General features: G+C 43.8%; 1 protein-coding gene and 1 long non-coding RNA gene across 2 annotated transcripts in view; both read right to left on the reverse strand.

Moving 5' to 3' along the window:
* The window catches only part of LOC307016196 (disks large homolog 2), a gene marked incomplete at its 3' end in the record, with an annotated part of 154,685 nt that overhangs the window by 34,962 nt on the left and 94,000 nt on the right, over positions 1–25,723 (reverse strand). The window contains exon 2 of the mRNA XM_079645239.1: positions 25,170–25,243. Coding sequence (XP_079501365.1) covers positions 25,170–25,243 — 74 coding nt within the window. The remainder of the gene's footprint in view (positions 1–25,169; positions 25,244–25,723) is intronic.
* LOC307017288 lies at positions 21,734–23,293 on the reverse strand. The gene is made up of 3 exons (XR_013802118.1): positions 23,186–23,293; positions 22,463–22,542; positions 21,734–21,928 (listed from the first exon to the last, which is right to left on the reverse strand). It is a non-coding gene; the product is annotated as an uncharacterized lncRNA (long non-coding RNA).

Below are 25,723 nucleotides of genomic sequence, written 5' to 3' on the forward strand. Positions count from 1 at the left end.
ATTGTAGTTACTTTTCACAACAAGTCAGTATCCCTCCGCGTCTGAGAAAAGCTACAACCGTTACATTACTTTGCTGCCCGCCTCCTCACCCACACCCGGACCCGTGAACACATCACTCCCGTTCTCCGCTCTCTTCACTGGCTCCCCATCAAACAACGCATCATCTTCAAAACACTCCTCCTCACCTATAAAGCCCTTCACCACCTAGCCCCCCCCTACCTCTCTGACCTCCTCATCCCCTACAACCCCCCCCGAGCCCTCCGATCCTCCTCCACTCTCTCCCTCACAGTACCACCATCAAGACTCAAAACATTTGGCAAAAGAGCATTCTCCAGATCAGCACCCCGCCTCTGGAACTCCCTCCCCCAATCTGTCCGCCACTCTCCCACACTGTCTACCTTCAAAACCCAGCTGAAAACATACCTCTTCTCCCAAGCCTTCAACTTACCCTACCCCCCAACCCACTGACTTCACTCACACCCCACGCTGTATCTCTTATTCACCCCAAGCTGCATCTCTTATTCATACATTCATCAACTTTTTCTTTCCTCTTTTCCATTATGTTGTCTTTTGCTCGTTGTCCTATGCTTGCTCCCCCCCTGTGTTGTCCTTTGCCTGTTCATGTAATGTTCATGTTCAATTTTCTTGTCCAATATGTTGTCTTCTGCCTGTTCACCCCCTTTCTGTACTTTTAATTTTTTTTGTAAGCGACTTTGGGTTATTGAAAAGCGCTATATAAATAAAAGTTATTATTATTATTATTATTATTATTATTACGTCCGTTACGAAACTAACTAACTAACTAACAAAGCTTAAGATGGAAACATTTAAGGCTAACTTGGACCTCCGGGGTGGCCTTACTATGGCGGAGTGGATTGAGCAGTGCCTATCTCCAGAAAGCACCCAAACGACGACATGCAGTGCTACGTGAAGACCAACTGGAAAAGTAGCACCATTCAAAAGCTTTCTGATGCGGGTCTTGAAACAAAGCAGAGAAATGATGACCGTTGTTGGCCACAGGTGCGAAAGCTCTCTCCAGAGCTACTGGAAGCCCAATCTCGGGGACCGGAGAAAGTGGAGCAATATTCTCGCCATGCCAAGCAACAGCCGAGTACAACCTCAAACTATACAAGTAACCTCGTAAGCCATTCTACTGATGCTGGACAGTTTTTCAGTGGGTGCACAATAAACGCCAACATACACATTAATGTAAATAAATAGCTAAATAATCGATCAACGCTCTCTGTCTAATAAGGCAACGGAGGGACTATTTTATTTTGAACATCATTATTTACTAATACAAACTATTTAAATTAGAGTGTCTATTTTTCTTTCATATTGCCACACTCAGTAACCGTTTTATAAGAAAAATACCACGGCCTGTCGTGAGCTATTGTTTAAATATACTATGTATGTAAATAACTTTTTTTTACTAGTTGTTTCTACATGATAAGCCTCATGATTACACATGTATTTTTGGTTTTAGAGTTGTGGTTACAGTGTAGCTACACTACTTTTATGTGTAGTCTTTGTGGTTGAGTTATAAGGTGACAGTTTGTTAATAGTGAAGTTAGGAGGGCTCTGCTTTGAGCTACCCTGCAGAGATCTGTCCTGCCAAGCCTCTGCTGCTCTGAGAACAGCGAGTCAGAGACTGGACTCAGATGAAACACATACTGTATGGGATTTTATGAAATTAAATGGGGTTGAGATTGGCTGGCTGTTAAAAAAATGGCACACTGACCCTAAAATGGTTTCTGTGGGATTCAATCATTTGACAGTCTGTGTCAATGTTTAACGTGTATGGATGTAAAAAATAATAATATGGGTGTTATTCACCGTCAAGTTGGCACGGTTTCTGGGATACTGGCTGAGGGAGAATTTTTTTTCAGTTTTTATTTACAGTGCATTGCATGGCTTTTTTATCGTGCTAGTTCAACTTTCTCAAAATCCCATTTGTGTGTTAGTTAGATGTGGTGCAAGCTAATTTTGGAATATTTGAAACAATGTATGGCTAAAAATAAAATTGATACCAAATCTTTCTTTTCAAAAAGTGGTGGGGACATTTCCCGAGAAAATTAAGAACGAGAACTTGTCAGCCACAAGACACAGTAAATGAAAGAAGAGTTACTGTGGGGAAATAATTCAAGCATAAGGCTCATCATGTACTTTACATCCAATATTGTAGTACTTATAACAGTGAAACAAAAACGGGTCTGTACTCAGAATCCACACCGTAGGTATCTCTGTGGTTCATGGCTGCTGGAGGTTCTCTTATCTAACATTCAGAACCTTGAGTTGTTGCTGGCCTGATACCTCACTCACAAAATGCTAACACTAATTAGTTCTGGAGCCAAGTGGTGCATGTTAATTATGGCCTGTTGGAAGAATGGGGTTATAAAGTTCCTTGTCTCGGTCCTCCCTCCCTTCTGACTCTTCTCTGAGGAAAACAGACTCTTGTTCTTTTGTTCAGCCTCAAAGCACTCTCCTCCCCCCGCCTACCGTCTGATAAGAAAAACATCATACTAATGCAAAAGCAGCCGGAGCAAATATTAAAGACTCGCATCTCCTCTCCTGTTCACATTTTGTTTTCCAAATCATTATTTCCTCCTCATCATCAAAGGCATGTTCGCCTTCTGAGAATGTAATGTTCCGACACTTTGTAAAGATCACACAACTCAGATGAAAATATAGTTGCTTTCAAAATGCTTTTTAATACCCAAGATGATACTAAGAAGGGCTGCACAATTTATCAAACAGTATCGAAATAGCAACATGCACCACTGCAATATCCAAAAAGCAAATTAATGGCCAATATCTAGCTTGGTCCACAGGGCAAAACGTAGTACTGTATGTTAACAAAACCCCTCTCAAATGGTGACATGCCTACATTATTGTTTCCTATAGATTTCTAATGACCAGTGTCCATGTCACGTGATCGTCAACTTTCCCGGAGTGAAAAAAAAACATGGCCGACACCCGACTTCTTTTTTATTGTAAAATCCGAAACTGGAGGATAGTTCCTCCATTAAAATGCTTTTGATTACATTTTCTAGTGAGAAGTGAACATTCCACTTTCAGAATCTCCGTCCAGTGGCTGTGTTCCATTGATCCACACAGTCTGTATTTAAAGCAGGGGTGGGGAACCTCCGGCCCCCGGGACGTATACGGCCCGCAAGACCATTTGCTACGGCCCTCGAGGTAATTTATAAACACAAGCAAAAAAGAAAAAGATTAAAGAAATCTAGACCGCAAAAAAATTAAACAAGCGAGTGCCTCTTTTTCCTGGCCAAGGTCAGGGTCCTTGAACACAACACGAGCCTAACGTGGTATATGTCTCGTCTGACACGACGCTGAAGTTGGCTTCCGATTCAGAGCATCCGATTCGGTAGTTAAGGGGAAAGTTAAGGGACATTTAATTTACAGCGCTGAGCGAACAATCCTCCGTGTTTGAACCTCTTAAATCGCTGCATAGCCGATTTATTTGGACTGGATTATCCCAGAGAGTCTAAAGATTATTTATAACCCAGTTTGAGATTTGTGAAACCTTTATTCTATTTGTGAAAATACAAACAAGGGAGATTTTGCTGCTTTTAGACCACATTAGACCAGGTCCTGATCTAAAACCACTATACCTAGACTCATAAAATCTGGACTGGATTATCCCAGAGAGTCTAAAGATTCTTTATAACACAGTTTCAGATTTGTGAAACCTTTATTCTATTTGTGAAAATACAAAAAAGGGAGATTTCAGTGCTTTTTTCACATGTAGACCACATTAGACCAGGTCCTGATCTGAAACCACTAGACCTAGACTCATCAAATCTGGACTGGATTATCCCAGAGAGGCTAAAGATTCTTTATAACACAGTTTCAGATTTGTGAAACCTTTATTCTATTTGTGAAAATACAAAAAAGGGAGATTTCAGTGCTTTTTTTACATGTAGACCACATTAGACCAGGTCCTGATCTAAAACCACTAGACCTAGACTCATTGATCTGGACTGGATTATCCCAGAGAGGCTAAAGATTCTTTATAACACAGTTTCAGATTTGTGAAACCTTTATTCTCTTTGTGAAAATACAAACAAGGGAGATTTTGCTGCTTTTTTTAAATTTAGACCACATTAGACCAGGTCCTGATCTAAGACCACTAGACCTAGACTCATCAAATCTGGACTGGATTATCCCACGGAGGCTAAAGATTCTTTATAACACAGTTTCAGATTTGTGAAAGCTTTATTCTATAAAACCTTATACCCTATTATACCTTAAAACCTTCATTCCAAGGGCAGCAGTCAGTGCAGCTGACAGTAGTACACCTCTGTGCTGCTCACATGCTGAAGTTGATCAGTATGAAGTTGTCCAAGGTTCAGTGCAGAAAGGAGACAAAACAAATGTTTTTGTACTGTTTTGCCCTCCTTCAAAATGCTACTGTATTTGGCCAGGTATTGTCAATTTCAAGGTGTATGGTACATGTTTATTCATCAAAGACTGAAACTAATGGGTGCAAGAAACATCTCTCAGCACTGCAGGAGGCCATACGGACACAGAAGTCAGGAAATATCAATTTCTAATATGAAGATGAAGACCACACACCTGCTGATTTTGAAGACATACACAGATCTCTCACAAAATCATCCCCTTTCTTTGCTCCTATCAAAGAGGTGGTCACACAAGCACAGGAGGAAGCAGGGAAGGAGGATGACGCAAACGGAGCAAGCCAGCCAAATCCTCATTATTGTGAGACACTTGTGGAAATAATTCTCCATTACGCTGGTACTGTGCCTCTTTGGACAGGTCTGATGCTTAAAGATCTTGGCAAAACCTGTGACAGTAATGCTGTTGTAGAGAACTGGTTCCGCACAACAAAAAAAGTGATCCTTTCATCAAAATTGCACAGAAGAGCAGGAGACTTTCTCCAGCTACAGCAAGAGTTTCTGGATGGAAGACTCAAGGGCGTTGCAATAATGAAAAAACAGGTGCATCCTTCAAAAACATACGCTGAAGACAAAAGACAATCTGAGGGACCAGAGACACTTCCTCTGTCACAAGAGGAGACATGGAGGAAGCGAAGTAAAATGCAGAAAAGAAAGTCGAAGTACTTCAGCACCCCTACAACAACTGCTCAGAGAAAAAAGTATAAACTGTCTGAAACAGATGCAAGGGAAAAGCAAAAGGGATGCTGTCCACATTGGGGAGGAGAGGGAACAATTGGACAGCAAACTGTGTCAATGAAAAACACTTGCACAGTGGACAACCTCCTGTACACCCTGTATCTCGCAATAAAAAGGAGACATTACATTACATTTAGCTGACACTTTTATCCAAAGCGACTTACAATAAGTACATTCGACCAGGAAGATACAACCTTGAAGAAAACAGAATCATATAAGTACATCAGGTTTCATAGAGCTAAAACATTTAAAGTGCTACTCAACTGGCTTTAGATAAGCCAGTCCTTTATTAGTATACAAGTGCTTTGTTAGTAATTCTATCGCTCAAAGTGGAGTCGAAAGATATGAGTTTTCAGTCTGTGCCGGAAGATGTGCAAGCTATCTGCTGTCCTGATTTCAATGGGGAGCTCATTCCACCATTTTGGAGCCAGGATAGCAAACCCACGTGTTTTTGCTGATGGGAACTTGGGTCCCCCTCGCAGTGCGGGTTCAGCGAGCTGTTTGGCTGACGCAGAGCGGATTGCACGTGCTGGGGTGTACAGTTTAACCATGTCCTGGATGTAGGAAGGGCCAGATCCATTCACAGTATTGTACGCAAGTACCATTGTCTTGAAGTGGATTCTAGCGTGGACCAGAACCTGCGCTGTTTTCTGGGTCAGCTGGGAACGTATTCTCCTGATGCTGTAAAGCGTGTATCTGCAGCAGCGGGTTGTAGCAGCGATGTTTGCAGTGAAGGACAGTTTGTTATCTAGGGGCACACCCAGATTCCTTGCTGTCTGAGTCGGGGAAACAACAGAGGTGCCGATGTTGATTGTTAGGTCAAGAGTGGGACAATCTTTTCCCGAAAGGAAAAGCAGTTCAGTCTTGTCAAGGTTGAGCTTGAGGTGATGAGCAGACATCCACCGAGAGATGTTAGCTAGACAAGCAGAGATGCGTGCGACGACCTGGGTCTCTGAGCGGGGAAAGGACAGAATTAGTTGGGTGTCGTCAGCGTAGCAGTGGTATGAAAAACCATGCGGGCTAATGAAAGATCCGAGCGAGTTTGTGTACAAGGAGAAGAGGAGGGGACTAAGAACAGAGCCCTGAGGGACCCCTGTAGTTAACTGACAAGGGTCGGACTCGGATCCTCTCCAAGTAACCCTGTAGGTACGGTCTTTGAGGTATGAGGTGAGGAGGGAAAGTGCAGAGCCTGAAACTCCAAGTTCTTGGAGAGTGCGAAGGAGGATCTGATGATTCACTGTGTCGAATGCAGCAGACAGGTCCAGAAGGATGTTGACAGAGGAGAGGGAGGCTGCTTTAGCAGTGTGCAGTTCCTCAGAGACAGCAAGGAGGGCAGTTTCTGTTGAGTGACCTGCCTTGAAACCAGACTGGTGCGGATCCAGAAGGTTGTTCTGATGGAGATAACAGGAGAGTTGTTTAAAGACAGCGCGTTCAAGTGATTTAGACAGGAACAGGAGGAGAGAGACAGGCCTGTAGTTTATAACATCGGACGGGTTGAGAGTGGGTTTCTTTAGGAGAGGGTTTACTCTTGCCTCCTTGAGACTGTTTGGAAAGTGACCAGAAGTTAGAGAAGTGTTGATGAAATGGGTGAGAAATGGTAGAATATCAGGAGCGATAGTCTGAAGGAGGTTTGAAGGGATAGGGTCCAGAGGACAGGTGGTAGGACGGGCAGAGGTAACGAGGGTAAGAACCTCACTTGGAGAGAGAGGGGAGAAGGAGGTCAGTGTGTGGGTGAACGGTGGTTCTGGTGACCCAGCGGTGAGTAAAGGTGAGTCAGAAAAAGAAGAGCGAATATCATCAACCTTTTTTTCAAAGTGGTTAACAAAGTCGCTTGACAGAAGGGAGGAGGGGGAAGGGGCTTTATGGGGGTCCCAGAGGGTGGAGAAGATAGAAAATAGTTTTTTGGGATTGGAATAGGAAGATTGGATCTTATCTTGAAAGAAAGTGATTTTTGCCTGAGAGATGGAAGCAGAGAAAGAGGAGAGGAGAGCCTGATAGGTTAGGAGGTCGTCATGGTGTTTGGATTTCCACCGTTTCCGCTCTGCTGCCCGAAGGATGGTTCTATTAGCACGCAGTGCGTCATTTAGCCAGGGAGCAGGAGGGGACTGACGAGCTTGCTGAGATGTGAGAGGACAGAGAGGATGAGAGAGTAGAGAGGAGAGTTTCTGCAGCAGAGTTTGGAGGCAGGAGTTGGAACGAGTCAGAGGAAGGGAGGGCTGAGAGCACCGATGAGGCAAAGGTAGAGGGGGAGAGGGAACGGAGGTTACGGCGGACAGGTGCAGAATTAGAAGAGATTAGTTTGTTATGTTTGGAAAGGGGTAGAGAGAATGAAATGAAGAAGTGATCGGATGTGTGAAGCGGGTTTACAGAGAGGTTAGAAGTAGTGCAGTTCCTTGAGAATATGAGATCAAGGACATTGCCAGCGTTATGACTTGGTGGGGACGGAGACAGTGAGAAGACAAAGGCGGTTAACAGAGATGTTAGTTAGTCTATCTTCCCTGTCTGGAGGTTGAAGTCTCCGAGAAGTACAGCGGGAGGGCCAGTTTCAGGGATGTGTGAGAGGAGATTATCTAATTCCTCCAAGAAGTCCCCCAAGGCGCCTGGTGGACGGTAGAGAACAACAATGGTTAATTGTATAGGATGGGTTACTGTGACGGCATGGAATTGAAAGGTGGAAGGAATGAAGTTAGGTAGCTTGAAGAGGGAAAAGCTCCAGTTGGGAGAGAGCAGGAGACCAGTGCCACCTCCTCTGCCAGTGGGTCTGGGTGTGTGGGTGAAGGAATATGCTGTGGAGAGAGCTGCTGGGGTGGATGTGTTGGAAGGAGTAATCCAGGTCTCAGTGAGAGCAAGGAAATCCAGAGACTGCAGGGAAGCGTAGCCAGAGATGAAGTCAGCCTTAGGAACAGCTGACTGGCAGTTCAGCAGGGCAACTGCAACTAGCTGTTGGATCTCAGTGGAGCATGTGGGATAGACAAGAGCAGGCCGGTTAAATCGATTAGGAGATACACCGGGCCAGTGATAATTGCGAGAAGACACATGAACAGGAATGGAGAAAATACACATGATTATAGCATGAGGGGCAAGAAAACCAAATGAAATAAAACACCAGCGATACTTAGCTCAATCAAACTAGGATTTGCCTCCTCTTTGCCTCCCTTGTGACTCCCGCAGGACTCCAATGTCTTTGTCAGTCTTACTCCCGCAGGACTCCAATGTCTTTGTCAGTCTTACTCCCGCAGGACTCCAATGTCTTTGTCAGTCTTTGTCTGTCTGACGCTGAAGCTCCAGGAAAGAGCTACCTAAGATGGACACCTGATTGCTGAGTTCTCACAGCTGTGGGGCCACGCCCCTCTAATTAGTTAACTATTTTCAGCTGATGGGTGACAGCAGAGTGTCCCTGCCTATTGTAATGAAGGGTTGAGGCGCGTGACCCACTGAGACCTGTGTAACAGGTTCAGTTGAGCAGATCTGAGATTTAAAATCTCTCAAAAGCGCAGTTTTAGCTACAATAACTACAGAACAATTATAAAGAGTAGAATAAATGAAACAGAGAAGTCTATTTAAACAAGAATATAACATACAGTGATTGCTGAGTCAATAGGTAGTGTCCTCACCCGGTCTAGATGCACAGGCATTCAAAATGATTTGTCAAAAAAAGCAAATCTTGACTCATGGATGTCTACCCTGCTGCAAGTCCATAGGCTTTTTGATCAAAGGGAGTGGTCACAGGGAAAGCTGCTGTGGCTGAACACAATAGCCAGATTCAAAGGACAATCATGGGATGCATTTGGGACTGAGGAGGACATGGTTGTTTCTCGACTGGACTACTTGCAAAAAACAGAAATAACCCAAACATGCCAGAATGTGGCTTGCCCTGTCGCCAAAAGGACATGCAACTCATTGATATAATGGAAGTATTTCCCTATTTTCAGAGTTAGCCAAGAGGCTATTTTTCATCTGTTGTCCCTGGCAGATTTTATAAGTGAACCTAAAACAAATTTCATTTAAACAAGTAAATACAATCAAATTAAAACATGCAACACACATCACTGGAATACTTAAATAAATAAAAAGACAGAACAATAAAACAAAACAAAAGAACATGTTGTGATGACCCTTCCCCCCTTCTGCCTGTCTTTGCTCCCTGCCTTGCTGTCCTCTGGCAGGTACTGGGAGTGTCGTCCTGTTTGTGCCCGTCCATCTAGAGGCGAAGCCTCAAGAAGGCATAAAGGCTTGCCCAGCTGGGAGGTTAATTCTCTGATTCTGATCCTGGCCTGCTGCAGCAACCTCAGCCTTCCACCTGTGTTTGTATTTTCACAAATAGAATTAAGGTTTCACAAATCTGAAACTGTGTTATAAAGAATCTTTATCCTCTGTGGGATAATCCAGTCCAGATTTGATGAGTCTGAGTCTAGTGGTCTTAGATCAGGACCTGGTCTAATGTGGTCTAAATAAAAAAAAAAGCAGCAAAATCTCCCTTGTTTGTATTTTCACAAATAGAATTAAGGTTTCACAAATCTGAAACTGTGTTATAAAGAATCTTTAGAGCCTCTGGGATAATCCAGTCCAGATTTGATGAGTCTAGGTCTAGCGGTTTCAGATCAGGACCTGGTCTAATGTGGTCAGGATGCGAAAAAAGCACTGAAATCTCCCTTGTTTGTATTTTCACAAATAGAATAAAGGTTTCACAAATCTGAAACTGTGTTATAAAGAATCTTTAGCCTCTCTGGGATAATCCAGTTCAGATTTGATGAGTCTAGGTATAGTAGTTTCAGATCAGGCCCTGGTCTAATGTGGTCTACATGTAAAAAAAGCAGCAAAATCTCTTTTTTGGTATTTTCACAAATAGAATTAAGGTTTCACAAATCTAAAACTGTGTTATAAAGAATCTTTAGACTTTCTGGGATAATCCAGTCCAAATAAATCGGCTATGCAGCGATTTAAGAGGTTCAAACACGGAGGATTGTTCGCTCAGCGCTGTAAATTAAATGTCCCTTAACTTTCCCCTTAACTGCCGAATCGGATGCTCTGAATCGGAAGCCAACTTCAGCGTCGTTCGTCTGACAGGGGTGCAGTTCTTCTGACGAAGAGCACCAGAACGTCGTACCCATAAGGAGCCGGACACATGCCGCAGTTTTTTCGTGGCTGTGTCTTTAGTTGTAATCCCAGTGGCGATCTGTTCATCTGTCATACTGATCATACAGTCAATAACTTTGTTGTTATTAGCATCTGGTTAGCTAGGTATGCTAACGAATATAAGAACCTTTTTCTACAACCAGTGAGGTAAAGGCACATCTTTATATGATCATTATAGTTATAAAAAAACAAGATAATAAAGTAAACAGGTATAAAATACTATATGACAGTAATTAAAAGTTGTTATTAATAAACAAGAATACAGTTTGAAAGGGTAGTGATTTGTAAAATATCCATAAAGAAAAATAAATCTGCTTACAGTTCTGTTTCATATTGATGTTGAGAGATCTATCCATAGATCTCCTAATGTTGCTCTCAAAGTGGACCAGATTGATGCTTTTAACTTCAACATTTAAAAAAAAATCTTCCCGGGGGAGCATGCCCCCCGGACCCCACTTCAGGAGGTGAGGACCCCCCTAGAGGAGGTTAGGTCCCCCCCAACTTAAATCAGTCCACATGGATAGGAAACTAAATACGTTTGCACACATCTTGTGTCCAATATACTTTCTGTCTGGTGAATGCATGCACGAGTCATGGTAAAATATCTGATTAAGAAGTTGCTTTTTCTTTGCACGGCTTAAAAGAAAGGCGAAATGAATGGGCTGTGATTTTAGTATTTTTAAACAGAGGTCAATAATTTGTACGGCCCTCCGAGGATGTTGAAAATTTTTAAATGGCCCTTGAGAGGAAAAAGGTTCCCCACCCCTGATTTAAAGGATAACCATGGACCCTGGTCCACACGCTGAGGAGCAACAGCTCGGCTGCAGTGACTAAAAGATTAGACTGTGCTGCGCTCTGAGAGGGACAGCAGGGGTGTGTAACACACACACTGCTCTGTGAACACACTGCTCTATGAACACACACTGCTCTATGAACACACACTGCTCCAGGAACACACTGCTCTGTGAACAGTGTTGGGTGTAACGCGTTACAGTAACGTAACTACTTTTTCCGGGTAAAAAGTAGTGTAACGCGCTACTACGGAAAATTTGGTAACGTAACGTAGTTTCTTCTTCAATTCCCCGCAACGTTACTTTTCCCAGGGACGAGTGACAGTGACACTGCCTACTTAGCTGTGTGCTTACGCATTAGGCACGACCTCTCATTCCACACTGTACGTAGATAGAGGCTGGCCGCTAGTGGTGGCATGAAGACTGAAGAGCAGTGATGGCAAGCAAGAAGCAGGCGCAGCCAACGCTAACATTCGAGGGATGGAGGTATTCCCATTACTTCGAACTTGTTGAAACTAAGGGGAAAAATGTGAGTGTAAGGTGTACGTTGTGCCCTGGCCAGAAACTTTTGTCCACTGCCGTTAACTCAACTGCCAACCTCACCAAGCATTTGAAAGGAAAACATGCTAGCATGAAGCTAGTAGCTCAAGATCCCCGGGGAAATGATGATATTATCATACCGTGAAGAAGGGACAGCATATTCAGTGAACATAGCCTTTTAATTCGGAGGCCAGTCCTGCTTTAAGTTGTTCTTGATTTTATTTTGGCTAAAATGTCTTTGCTTCCAAGCTGTATTATGGCATTTTATTTTATTTACACAAGCCATTGATATCAAGACATTTTGAAGTTATTATTTTTCTGTTGGATTTACATGAGGCATGTTTTATTTTGAGACACATGAGCCATTTTGAGGTTTTCATCATGTTGTTCCTAAGGAGCCTATTGATATGATTTGCACTAGCTTTGCACCTATTTTGGGGCTAGCCTGTTTAATGATTATTATTTTATATTGATCCATCCATCCATCCATCTTCTCCCGCTTATCCGTGGTCGGGTCGCGGAGGTAGCAGTTCCAGCAGAGAGCCCCAAACTTTATTTTCCCTGGCCACATCAACCAGCTCTGACTGGGGGATCCCAAGGCGCTCCCAGGCCAGCGAAGAGATATAATCCCTCCACTTGGTTCTAGGTCTACCCCTTGGTCTCTTCCCAGCTGGACGTGCCTGGAACACCTCCCTAGAGAGGCGCCCAGGTGGCATCCTAACTAGGCGCCCGAACCACCTCAACTGGCTCCTTTCGACGCGAAGGAGCAGAGGTTCAACTCCGAGTCCCTCCCGGATGACCGAACTTCTCACCTTATCCCTAAGGGAGACACCAGCCACCCTGCGGAGAAAACCCATCTCGGCCGCTTGTACTCGCGATCTCGTTCTTCCGGTCATGACCCATCCTTCATGACCATAGGTGAGGGTGGGAACGAAAATGGCGCGGTAGACAGAGAGCTTTGCCTTCTGGCTCAGCTCCCTTTTCGTCACAACGGTGCGGTAAAGCGAGTGCAGTACCGCTCCCGCTGCTCCGATTCTCCGACCCATCTCACGCTCCATTGTTCCCTCACTCGAGAACAAGACCCCGAGATACTTGAACTCCTTCACTTGGGGTAAGGACTCATTCCCTACTTGGAGTGGACAGTCCATCAGTTTCCTACTGAGAACCATGGCCTCAGATTTGGAGGTGCTGATCCTCATCCCAGCCGCTTCACACTCGGTTGCGAACCAATCCAGTGAGTGCTGAAGGTCGCAGACCGATGAAGCCATCAGAACCACATCATCTGCAAAAAGCAGTGGTGCAATCCTTAGTCCACCGAACTGCAGACCCCCTCCCCCACGACTACACCTCGAAATCCGATCCATGTATATTACAAACAGGATTAGTGACAAAGCGCAGCCTTGGCGGAGGCCAACCCTCACCTGAAATGGGTCCGACTTACTGCCGAGGACCCGGACACAGCTCTCGCTTTGGGAGTACAGAGATTGGATGGCCCTGAGTAGAGACCCCCTCATCCCATACTCCTGCAGCACCTCCCACAGTGACTCCCTGGGAACCCGGTCATACGCCTTCTCCAAGTCTACAAAACACATGTAGACTGGATAAGGGTACTCCCAGGCCCCCTCCAGGATCCTTGCGAGAGTAAAAAGCTGATCCGTCGTTCCACGACCAGGACGGAATCCGCATTGTTCCTCCTCAATCTGAGGCTCGACAATCGGCCTGACCCTCCTTTCAAGTACCTTAGAGTAAACTTTCCCGGGAAGGCTGAGTAGTGTGATGCCTCTGTAATTGGCACACACCATACCGTTTCCGACTTCCACGCAACGTTGATGAGACGTGTCAACCATGACAGCCCCTCAACACCCAGAGCCTTCAGCATTTCTGGGCGGATCTCATCCACCCCCGGGCTTTGCCACTGTGAAGTTGTTTGACGACCTCAGTGACCTCCCCCCGGGAGATTGGTGTCGATCCCCCGTCATACTCCAGCTCTGCCTCTAACATAGAGGGCGGAGTTGTCGGGTTCAGGAGTTCCTCAAAGTGCTCCTTCCAACACCCTAACACTCCATCAGTTGAGGTCAACAACGTCCCATCCTTACTGTACACAGCTTGGATGGTTCCCTGCTTCCCCCTCCTGAGGTGTCGGACAGTTTTCCAGAACAACTTTGGTGCCGCCCGAAAGTCCTTTTCCATGTCTTCTCCAAACTTCTCCCACACCCGCTGCTTTGCCTCGGCAACGGCGGAGGCTGCTGCCCTTCGGGCCTGTTGGTACCTTGCAACTGCCTCGGGAGTCCCCCGGGATAACAAATCCCTGAAGGCCTCCTTCTTCAATCGGACGGCTTCCCTGACCACCGGGGTCCACCAGGAGGTTCGAGGGTTGACGCCCCTTGAGGCACCTAGGACCTTGAGACCACAGCTCCCCGCCGCGGCTTCGGCAATAGAGGCTTTGAACACCGACCACTCTGGTTCAATGTCCCCAACCTCCACAGGAATGCCCGAAAAGCTCCGCCGGAAGTGTGAATTGAAGGCCTCCTGAACTTGGGCCTCCTCCAGACGTTCCCAGTTCACCCGAACTACACGTTTGGGCTTACCCGGTCTATCCAGAGGCTTCCCCCGCCACTCGACCCAATTCACCACCAGATGGTGATCAGTTGACAACTCCGCCCCTCTCTTTACCCGAGTGTCCAAAACATACGGCCTCAGGTCCGATGACACGATAACGAAATCGATCATGGACCTTCTGCCTAGGGTGCTCTGGTACCACGTACACTTATGAGCATCCTTATGTTCGAACATTGTGTTTGTTATGGCCAATCCATGACTAGCACAGAAGTCCGGTAACAAACCACCACTCCGGTTCAGATCAGGGGGGCCGTTCCTCCCAATCACTCCCCTCCAAGTGTCTCCATCATTGCCCACATGTGCGTTGAAGTCTCCCAGCAAGATTAAAGAGTCCCCTTCAGGAGCCCCATACAGGAGTCTTTCCAGGGTCTCCAAGAAGGCCGTATACTCTGAACTGCTGTTGGGTGCATAAGCACACACAACAGTCAGAGTTTTCCCCCCCATAACCCGCAGGCGTAGGGAGGCGACCCTCTCGTCCACTGGGGTAGACTCCAACAACGAAGCACCCAACCGGGGACTTGTGAGTATCCCTAGAACCGCCCGGCGCCTCACACCTTGAGCAACTCCGGAGAAGAATAGAGTCCAACCCCTATCCAGAAGTAAGGTTCCAGAGCCGACGCTGTGCGTAGAGGTGAGCCGAACCAGATCCAACTGGTAACGCTCCACCTCCTGCACAAGCTCCGACTCCTTCCCCCCCAGAGAGGTGACGTTCCACGTCCCCAAAGCCAGCTTCTGTCGCCCGGGTCTGGTCCGTCGAGACCCTCTGCCTTCACTGCCACCCTTCTGGCAGCGCACCCGACCCCATCGCTGTTTCCCGTAGGTGTTGGGCCCGCGGGACGGAGAAGCGGAGGTGTTGCCCACGTTGCCTTTTCGGGCTGTGCCCGGCCGGGCTCCGTGGTAAGCCCGGCCACCAGACGCTTGCCGACGAGTCCTCCTTCTGGGCCTGGCTCCAGAAGGGGACCCCGGGCTTCCTTTGGGCCGGGTATCCTCACTTCGTGTGTCGTCTTTCATGAGGTCTTGTGAACCAATCTTAGTCTGGCCCCTTGCCTGAGACCAATTTGCCATGGGAGACCCTACCAGGAAAACAACGTTCCAGACAACACAGCCCCCCAGGTTCACCAGGGCACACAAACCTCTCTACCACGGTAAGGTGCTGGTTCTTCAGAGAGAAATTCAATTTTAAATTGATATTGTTTGATATTATTGTTTAGTGGTGGTGTTGACGCTTATAGCCCAATATTTTGTTAAGTGCTCTGTGGCATTTTTTTTACAATAAAGAGCACAAAAGAAATATCTGTTATGTCCTCCATAGTAGAACTTTATGTAAGCCGAAACATTTAGGAACAGAGATGGGGTTCTGCCCAAAGTCGAGCAACATAAAAGTAACGTAAAAGTAACGAGTAACGTAAAAAGTTACTTTCCTTGGAGGGTAACTAAGTAAAGTAAGGGATTACTTTTTTAAAGAAGTAACGAGTAACGAGCAAACACTACTTTTTAAAAGTAACTTCCCCAACACTGTCTGTGAACACACACTGCTCTATGAACACACTGCTTTGTGAACACACACTGCTCTATGAACACACACTGCTCTATGAACACACGCTGATCTATGAACACACACTGATCTATGAATACACACTGCTCTATGAACACACACTGCTCTATGAACACACACTGATCTATGAACACACACTGCTCTATGAACACACACTGATCTATGAACACACACTGATCTATGAACACACACTGCTCTATGAACACACACTGCTCTGTGAACACACACTGATCTATGAACACACACTGCTCTATGAAAACGCAGTGCAGGGGTCTTTAGGCTCCATGTATTGGAACAGTGTGTACACTTGCTCAAGTCGCATGACTATAAGCTGCTTTACTTCTCACCTGTCTGCTGCTTTCACCCCCCCCCCCCCACACACACACACACCCCCACACCTTTCCCTTCGACCTTTACTACACTATCACATCTTGATCGTTGATCTACTGTACCATTCATGCAGATGTAGCATTGTTATTAGACACACTTTTGGCATGCATTTCCTCTTGTTTTTTTTATAATCCTAACAAAGTCACTAGGGTTGTGTATACGTTTTTGATGAATATATAATTTACATTTAAAAAATAGAAAATTAGATAGGAGGCTAAACAAGTGAAATAATTCAGTTCATGTACATCAGTTGTTGCTGGGTACACTTCATATATCCTCCATTTGAGCAGGATATTAGCTTGTATTCATGGTTTGGGGTATTTGTCCTTGCGTAGGCAGAGCTGCACAGCGTGGGGGTGTCAACGTGTAGTAAGGATGGAACAACAGCAGCATCCTTAACGCAGCTCAGTTAAGTGGGTTAGGGCTTTGCCTCATGACCTACTTCCCTTCGCAGGCCAACAGACTGAGACTTAACAAGGAAACCTACTCTGCAGAGACAATCCCTTTAGGAGAACGACTTCAATCATTCCAGCTATTCAGAATCCCAATCCAGTGCCAGATAGTGGAGGAGGATTGGCTAGATACACTACATGCTGTTGACAATTTAAGATGATCATGTGATCTTGTTTGCATGCCATGCCCCTTTTCTCCAACAAGTGCTCTGACAAAGTAACAAATACAAAAAAAACTGAAGGACAAAGACAAAAACGTTTCCATAAAAAAGAAATTTCCAAGAATCAACAATGGTCCATTTACCATGTCCTCACTATGATGCTGTTCAGTGAGCAACAGGACCGTGTGAGGCTCTGGCCTTCAGACTATAAAGCTATATGTATGCACTAACAATAGATTTCAGCCCAATGGATCACATGACTGTGTAATGTATGTCACTAAGGTTGAGCCTCTCATTGTTGTGGCTCAGCCCCCCTGCCAGCACAGGTGAAAAACCCCTCTCAAATGGTGACATGTCTACATTATTGTTTCAGCTGCAGTAACAATTCTGATGAAAAGTTGTAAAAAAGTGTTGATACTAATGTATATTGTAGATGGAACTGCAAGAAGCCAGTGATAATGCTTATAATATATCTATATTTTATTTATTGTTTAAACAGGTTTAATATTGAGTGTGTAATGTGAAACGTGCCTCACTTGTAAGCTCATTTGAAATAATGCCTGAGTGTAACCACCATTGACTGAATAGTGTGTATCTGCTGAAAGGTGTCAGCTAATGTGTTTAGCTTTTAGTATGTTTTGTTTAATGTAAGATGAGAATGTAAATTAATGTTAATCATTGGACCATACAGAGTGCACAGCCTCGTGCAGCGATGTGCTTTGTATGTCAGAGGATGAACGACTGCTGTCAAATCATTCTAATTTAAAGGCATGCACTATGAAGATAGATATGGTGCAAAATGCGAGAGCGTGTAAAACCTGATGTGAGCACTTGCAGAAAAAAAATCTGAGCTTGAGTGCATACATTTACACTTGTATAAAATATCCACGTAACTGTGAAAAAAAATGTACACTCGGATAACATATCTACGTAATTGTGAACCAAATTTGAAGTCACAGAAGAAAAAAAAAGTTTTGTAGCTTGTAGAAAAAAAATGAACTTTAAATATATTTTCCATTACAACTGCAACTTGGTTATTACAACCTCTCAAATCAGTCATTACAACTTGACGAATCTGCTCTGTGGCAGTATAAATCAACGAATCTGCGGTCTTGAGTTTTGCTACACTTCTTGCGATAAATGTGTCATAAATGTGTTGCAAAAGTAATTTTCACCTGTAGATCAGCTGTAGATGTGGGGGGAGGGAGGGGGGTTGGAGCGAAGGGGCGGAGCTATCAGAACGACGAGGCTTGACTGCGGGGCAAACGGTTGTGTCGCTACCAATCCGCTGACATGGCGCCGCGTCATTCAACGGTAAGTTTTGCCCATTACTTGCCCAGTATTACTTTGAATATTATTATTGTGATTGAGGATTAAATCCGCTTTGCAGACCACCGTTTTATATCGTGCAGTTTAGCGGCAAAATAACGTCAGTTAGCCAGCTAACGTTAGCTTTGTTGAGTTTATGCTAGCTAAACAAGTAGTGGTTGTAGTCTACAGCAGTAATTAATATATTGTAGCCTACTGCTTTGGCACTAATGGTTGATAACCGTTTAGGAAAATAAAACCAATTGAACTGTACTGAAATAATGACACGTTTTATAATTGTCTTGGGCTCCTGCTGTGTTTTTAAAGCCTTTGTAAATTATCCATGCTATTTTCTATTTAGAACGAAGACTTCAGAATCTTAAAATCCCTTGACGTTTGTATGCAATTGTGCTAAATTCAACTCTGGAATCAAGCAAATATTAAAATGTTTGCATAAAATTAGTTATTTACATTTTGCCATCACTTAATTATACATTTAAGTCAAGCTAATGTACATGTGATGGTAGCTAGTTAGTACTCTTACCTGTGAGGCCTCCTCCAAACAGCATAATAACCAGACTGTATCATTAAAACTAAGTACCAGTTCTAGATCCTTGACTTTAGACAAACAATTCAAGAGACAAAATGTATTTAAAGACCAATTTTTATTTGAAGGTGCCTCTTAACCTGATATATTAGTTATACAGTAATAGTATTGACAATCTAAAAAAACTGAGCAACTCAACTGTCAACTTTATATTTCTTATTGTCTAAAGCATTTATTATTTGCTTATTATTTTTTCCCCTCATATTCAGTGTGGACGGATTGAGACAGCGTGGTATCCATAGAGCTGCAGAGACTTCAGGGAGAAACCTCTGTGTGATGGCCTAGTCCAGCGGTCGGGAACCTATGGCTCGCGAGCCATATATGGCTCTTCCAGTGACGGCATATGGCTCCCAGACAATTTTGAGTTGAAAAAAAAAAAAATCAGTTTGGAACTGATTTTAAAATACTTGTGATATTTCTTAATAATACTGTGTCATTTTAAAGTAAACAGAAATTAGTTTTGAAGATACATTTCCCGGGTCACCCGTGGGTCGGGTCGGGAACCAATGGCTCGCGAGCATGTCCGGGTCATTGTAAAGGTGAAGAAATCAATTTTATCAGATAGCCAACTAGTTTATCCGCTTCAACCCTTGTAACGGAAAAGATGGCGAAAAGAAAAAAAGACGATGATTACTGTGCATTCCAGGCTGCGTGGACAGAGGAATTTGCATTTGTGGAGACAGCAGGATCTGCGATATGTCTAATATGCAATGAGAAAATTGCATCGATGAAACGGTCAAATATAAAGCGGCACTTCGATACGCACCATGCTTCATTTGCATCGAAATATCCAGCGGGGGACAGCAGGAAAAGGTTATGCGAGGAGCTACAGCGGAGAGTGCAGACGAGTCAGCAGCAACTACGTGTGTGGACCAAGCAAGGTGACGGGAATTCCGCTAGCTTTGCGGGTGCTTTGGCAATAGTAAGGAATGGAAAGCCATTCACAGATGGCGAGTATGCCAAAACATTCATGCTTGATGTGGCCAATGAACTGTTTGATGACTTCCCAAATAAAGACAAGATAATCAAACGAATAAAAGACATGCCCCTGTCAGCAAGAACTGTGCACGATCGTAGCATCATGATGGCAAAATCAAGTTGAGGAAACACAAATTAAGGACATAAACGCCGGGACATACTTTTCTCTCGCGTTAGATGAGTCAACAGACGTTAGCCATCTATCTGAGTGCAGTATAATTGCCAGGTATGCTGCAGGTGACACACTGCGTGAGGAAAGCTTGGCTGTTTTGCCAATGAAAGGGACAACAAGAGGAGAGGATTTATTCACGTGTTTTATGGAGTTTGCTAAAGAAAAAAAACTACCGATGGATAAACTTATTTCTGTCTGTACTGATGGTGCACCCTGTATGTTGGGGAAGAACAAAGGATTTGTAGCGCTTCTCCGTGAACATGAAAAGAGAGCCATCCTAAGTTTTCATTGCATACTGCACCAGGAGGCGCTTTGCGCTCAGACGTGTGGCCAGGAGCTTGGTGAGGTGATGTCGCTGGTCATTCGAGTGGTCAACTTTATTGTTGCCCGAGCTTTAAATGATTGCCAGTTTAAAGCTCTGTTAGAAGAAGTTGGGAATCATTATCCCGGTCTGCTTTTACACAGCAACGTGCGTTGGTTGTCAAGGGGGAAGGTGCTCAGCCGTTTTGCAGCTTGCCTGAGTGAAATCCGGACTTTTCTTGAAATGAAAGGCGTCAAGCATCCTGAGCAAGACAACACTGACTGGCTCCTGCAGTTTCACTATCTCGTGGACATAACTGGCCATCTGAACCATCTCAATGTGAGAATACGAGGTATTGGAAATACAATCTCATCCCTTCAACAAGCAGTGTTTGCATTTGAAAGCAAGCTGGAAGTCTTTCTCAGGGACATTGAAACAGGTCGTCTTCTGCACTTTGAAAGACTGCAACAATTTAGAGATGCATGCTTAGCAAGTGACTCCACTCAACATCTGGATCTCCAGCAGCTAGCTGGCTTTACGTCCAATCTCCTGCAGTCATTCAAAGCACGTTTTGGAGAATTTTGTGCGCGCACTGGTCTTTTCAAGTTCATCACTCATCCACATGAGTGTGCAGTGGACAAAATCGACCTGACATGCATCCCCGGGGTCTCTATCGGACACTTTGAGCTGGAAGTTGCTGACCTGAAGGCATCAGACATGTGGATGAGTAAGTTCAAGTCACTTAATGGAGAGTTGGAAAGTCTTGCGCGACAGCGAGCAGAGCTGGCGAGGGAACACAAGTGGACAGAAATGAAAAATCTTCAACCTGAAGACCAGCTGATTCTTAAAACTTGGAACGAGCTTCCTGTGACATACCACACAATGCAGCGTGTGAGTATTGCCGTGTTGACCATGTTTGGCTCGACATATGCATGTGAGCAGTCATTCTCGCATATGAGGAACATTAAGACCAACCTACGCTCACGTTTAACTGATGGAAGCCTCAACGCCTGCATGAAGCTCAACCTCACCACGTATGAACCAGACTACAAGGCCATCAGCAAAACCATGCAGCACCAGAAGTCGCATTAAAAGTAAGACATATTTAATTTATTATACGTTAAAAATACTATATGGCTCTCAATGAAATATATTTAGAAATATTTGGCTTTTATGGCTCTCCCAGTCAAAAAGGTTCCTGACCCCTGGCCTAGTCTGTCACGTTATTTGACTAAATGTGTTTACTTATACATTTAATAGGCATTACACCTTCTGTCCATATGTGCTTTTTATTTAAAACATTTTTCATTAAGTTTTGTTCACATTTCAATAAATTGTATTTGTATTTGCACTCCTTTCGTCCATTATTCTTACTGAAAATAGATTACACATTCACAAGGCACAAGTGTTGTGAAGCTCATAAAGTGAGGCAAATAGAAATAATCAGCAGATGGAGTGTAGATGTGGAAATAGGTGCATCCCATCAGCTTTTTTCACCACACTTTATAAGCCTGACTATGACCACCCCTTCTCTGAGGTGCAGGCAGCGTCACAAACAAATGATGGTCCTGATAGACTACAAATATATTCGGTGTGCAGATCTTTGTTTTCACAATAAAAGTAGTTTCTTAGTGAATGTCCTGTACTGGTCTTAAAATCTCATAAAATCAGCTTTTAATTTTCCTCTTGGATGTTCTTCTTGACCCTCAGAGAAAGAGGGAATGTCTTTCAGGCATGTCCTTTCCTAACAAAAATGACAGGAAACAGGATATTATTGCAGAACAAATGTGTTATTTATGAAAGCGGTGTGTTTGTGTGTTTAGGGGCTGTAGATATAATTATTTTGTAATTGTAATCAGATTATGAATGAACAGTATGAAATTCATCAACATTGAAATATATTTTATTATCAAAATAATATTTAACTGTTACAAAACGTAGTGCAACTGTAGAAGCTTGCTCTGTTGTCTCACTGAAAGAATAACTTTTACCACGTTTTTACAGACAATATCGAGAGATAAATAGTAGCAGTTCTCACTATGTGTTAAATATCTTTGCCTTCAATACATTAAATTAGAAAGCTGACAAAATCATATTGCTTGTGTTAACATCTAAATGTAACTTTTTGCATGGAAAAAACCCTCAACTTAACTGATGTGTAGGTGATTTAGTATTGTTTAATGGAATGTATATCAGTGTATTAAAGTCAATACTTCATTTATTTAAACCAATATCTTTCTTGATTCTTTGTACAGTATGAAAAATAGAGTCTTTATACCTGTGCTGAAGTTCACTGCTGTGAGGAGTCCAGTTCTGTCTCTCACTCTTTGGTCCAGCCTCTCTGCATCACCTGGACACCTTAAACAAACAGATATATATATGTAAAATACCATGTGTACAAAAAATATAACTGATTATCTTCTGTTGAACATGTTGGATTGTGTATTGTCCGAGTCAGGGTCCTTTTTATTTTACTGTAACTTTGGAAGTTGTGTTACCAATGCTTACTGTTTATTTGATACCCATTTGGTAATGCAATTAATAAAAACAACAAGGTTTGGGTTTGTTCTTCAGATATGACTGACGTAAACGAGTAAGCTCAATAATGAACTCCAGATCAACCAACCATATTGTAATATCTAAGTAATCATCTTGAAATATGACATTAATAATTGTAATATACACACATCTGAGGTTGATTTCACATACACTACTTCGACGTTAGCTAAATAAAAAATAGCATGGATAATTTACAAAGGCTTTAAAAACACCACCGTTAGTGCCAAAGCAGTAGGCTATAATATATTAATTACTGATGTAGACTACAACCACTACTTGTTTAGCTAGCATAAACTCAAGAAAGCTAGCGTTAGCTGGCTAACTGACGTTATTTTGCCGCTAAACTGCACAATATAAAACGGTGGTCTTCAAAGCAGATTTAATCCTCAATCATAATAATAATATTCAAAGTAATACTGGGCAAGTAATGGGCAAAACTTACCGTTGATTGACGCGCCATGTCAGCGGACTGGTAGTGACACGAACTGTTACGGCCCGTCCACACACAGGCATGAAAAAAATCTTGAAAAATCTTGATGCTGGGTGTGTCTGAAGCTTGGCGATTTCACGCGCCCAAGGCGACCAACAACCAATCAGGAATATGCCAGGAATCTCCCGCCCGCCCCCGGCATACAAAGCTTGTCCATTCAATGTTAAAACAAAGTAAACTGGATATACAGTAAACTCCCCAAACAGGTGAAAACCTACCAGTTTCACCAACTGTCTCTGCCACCTCCCTCCATGCCTGGTTCCTCCGGTTTAGGTCCCGGTAGGTGAACAGAGAGCAGTTGTAAAGGACCGGGACATTCCCAAAAGCGATGATTAATTTATCCTCCATTTTATGACATATGGAAAAGACCGCAGCGGTATCTGCATACAGTACACGCGGTTTGATTGGCTTGCGCTTGCACTGGCGGGATTTGCATAAACGGGATTTGATTGGCTTATGCCAGCTTCGCAAGCATTGGAAGCATCAAAAGTTGAACATTGCTCAACTTTTGATGCTCACGATGCTTGCAAAGCCATGCTCCGCTCCCCACAATGCAGTTCGGCGAAGATTAAAAATCTTCTACGTCACCCCATTCAAGTGAATGGGCAAAGCTTTGAAAGATTTTTTTCATGCCTGTGTGTGGACGGGCCGGCCCGTCTACACTACAGGCATGAAAAAATCTTGAAGCTGGGCGTGTCTGAAGCTTGGCGATTTTTTGCGAGCAACCAATCACATGAATCTCCCGCCCCCGACATACAAAGCAATAGCAATGTTAAAACGAAGTAAACTGGATATAAACTCTCCAAACAGGCGAAAAAAACTATCAGTTTCACCCACTGTCTCTGCCACCTCCCTCCATGTCTGGTTCCTCCGGTTTGTATCCCGGTAAATAGTTCCGGTCGTAAAGAACCGGGTGATTTGCTACCGTAATATCTCGTTTGGAATATGAGGAAATGAACTGCGGTCTGGCTCTCCCTGCTTGCACGCGGTTTGATTGGCTGCGCTTGCACTGGCGGGATTTGCATAAACGGGATTTGATTGGCTGATGCCAAGCATCGAGCCTCAAAAGTTAAACATTGTTCAACTTTTGATGCCGATAGATGCTCGTGATGCTTGCAAAGCCATGCCATGCTCCCCACAATGCAGTTCGGCGAAGATTCAAAATCTTCTACGTCACCCCATTCAAGTGAATGGGCGAAGCGTTGAAAGCATTTTTTGATGCCTGTAGTGTAGACGCCTCGTCGTTTTGATAGCTCCGCCCCTTCGCTCCAACCCCCCTCCCTCCCCCCACATCTACAGCTGATCTACAGGTGAAAATTACTTTTGCAACACATTTATCGCAAGAAGTGTAGCAAAAGTCAAGACCGCAGATTCGTCGATTTATACTGCCACAGAGCAGATTCGTCAAGTTGTAATGACTGATTTGAGAGATTGTAATAAACAAGTTGCAGCTGTAACTGTAACTTGTAATATTTTTCTGCCATCACTAAGTTCATTTTTTTTCTAAAAGCTACAAAACTTTTTTTTTTCTTCTGTGACTTCAAATTTGGTTCACAGTTACGTGGATATTTTATACAAGTGTGAATGTATGTACACAAGCTCAGATGTTTTTTCTGCAAGTGCTCACATCAGGTTTTACACGCTCTCGCATTTTGCCTGGAGGTCTGGTTTATGTCCAAATGTGCACAGGACTCTCAGATTCCATGCTTCAGGGTGTTGATTCATCATTTTTAGGGCCAAGTGTTTGATTTGTGTAAGACTCATGTTTTCTCTGCATCAGTGGGGATTTAATGTTTTATTTCTGTGTGGAGTGCATGTTCTCCCTGCAGCAGTGTCGTTTTCAGTGTGTATTTTATGCTCTGCAGGAAACCCATTTTCCTTTGATCAGTCATTCCTTGTATCCATGGCTTCCGTAACAAATAAAAACCCAACTTACCCAGGCCATTCTCACAGTCAGTGAACTCCATGGAATGAACAGCTCTGTCTACTCCGAATGGACCCATTAATGTCCTGTCGGGGGGAAGAGAGGAGAACATAAGTACAACATAAACTAAACTTGAAAAGCTTTCACTTGTTTTTCCTTCACAGAGTAGAGCCTTCAGCTGCACAGTCAGGGTGTGACATCATGAGACCAGTTTGACTCAGTGCTAGAAGATCTGAGAGGTTCTCCAACAGCGGTGCAGGTGGAGACAGCCACGGCCACCCCCAGCTGAATCCTGGCCACCCTATTGGCCACCCTCACCACGGAGCCCAAACTCTTTTAGAACATTAAGAAAAAAAAATGTAAGTAATCTTTCATCATTCATCAATAATTAACATTAATAGGACGTTATATTGATAATGTACTCACGAAATTTACAATAAAATATAATATACTTTTCTTCCAAAAGTTAATTATCCAAAGCCTCTGTATACCCCCCTCTATTTACATGTAATGGTTTGGTCCTGCCTCCAAACACGGTGCAGCACTGCCGGCACTTTCTAGCAGAG

Source organism: Notothenia rossii (genome assembly GCF_949606895.1).
Source record: "Notothenia rossii genome assembly, chromosome: 8".
Lineage (NCBI taxonomy): Eukaryota > Metazoa > Chordata > Actinopteri > Perciformes > Nototheniidae > Notothenia > Notothenia rossii.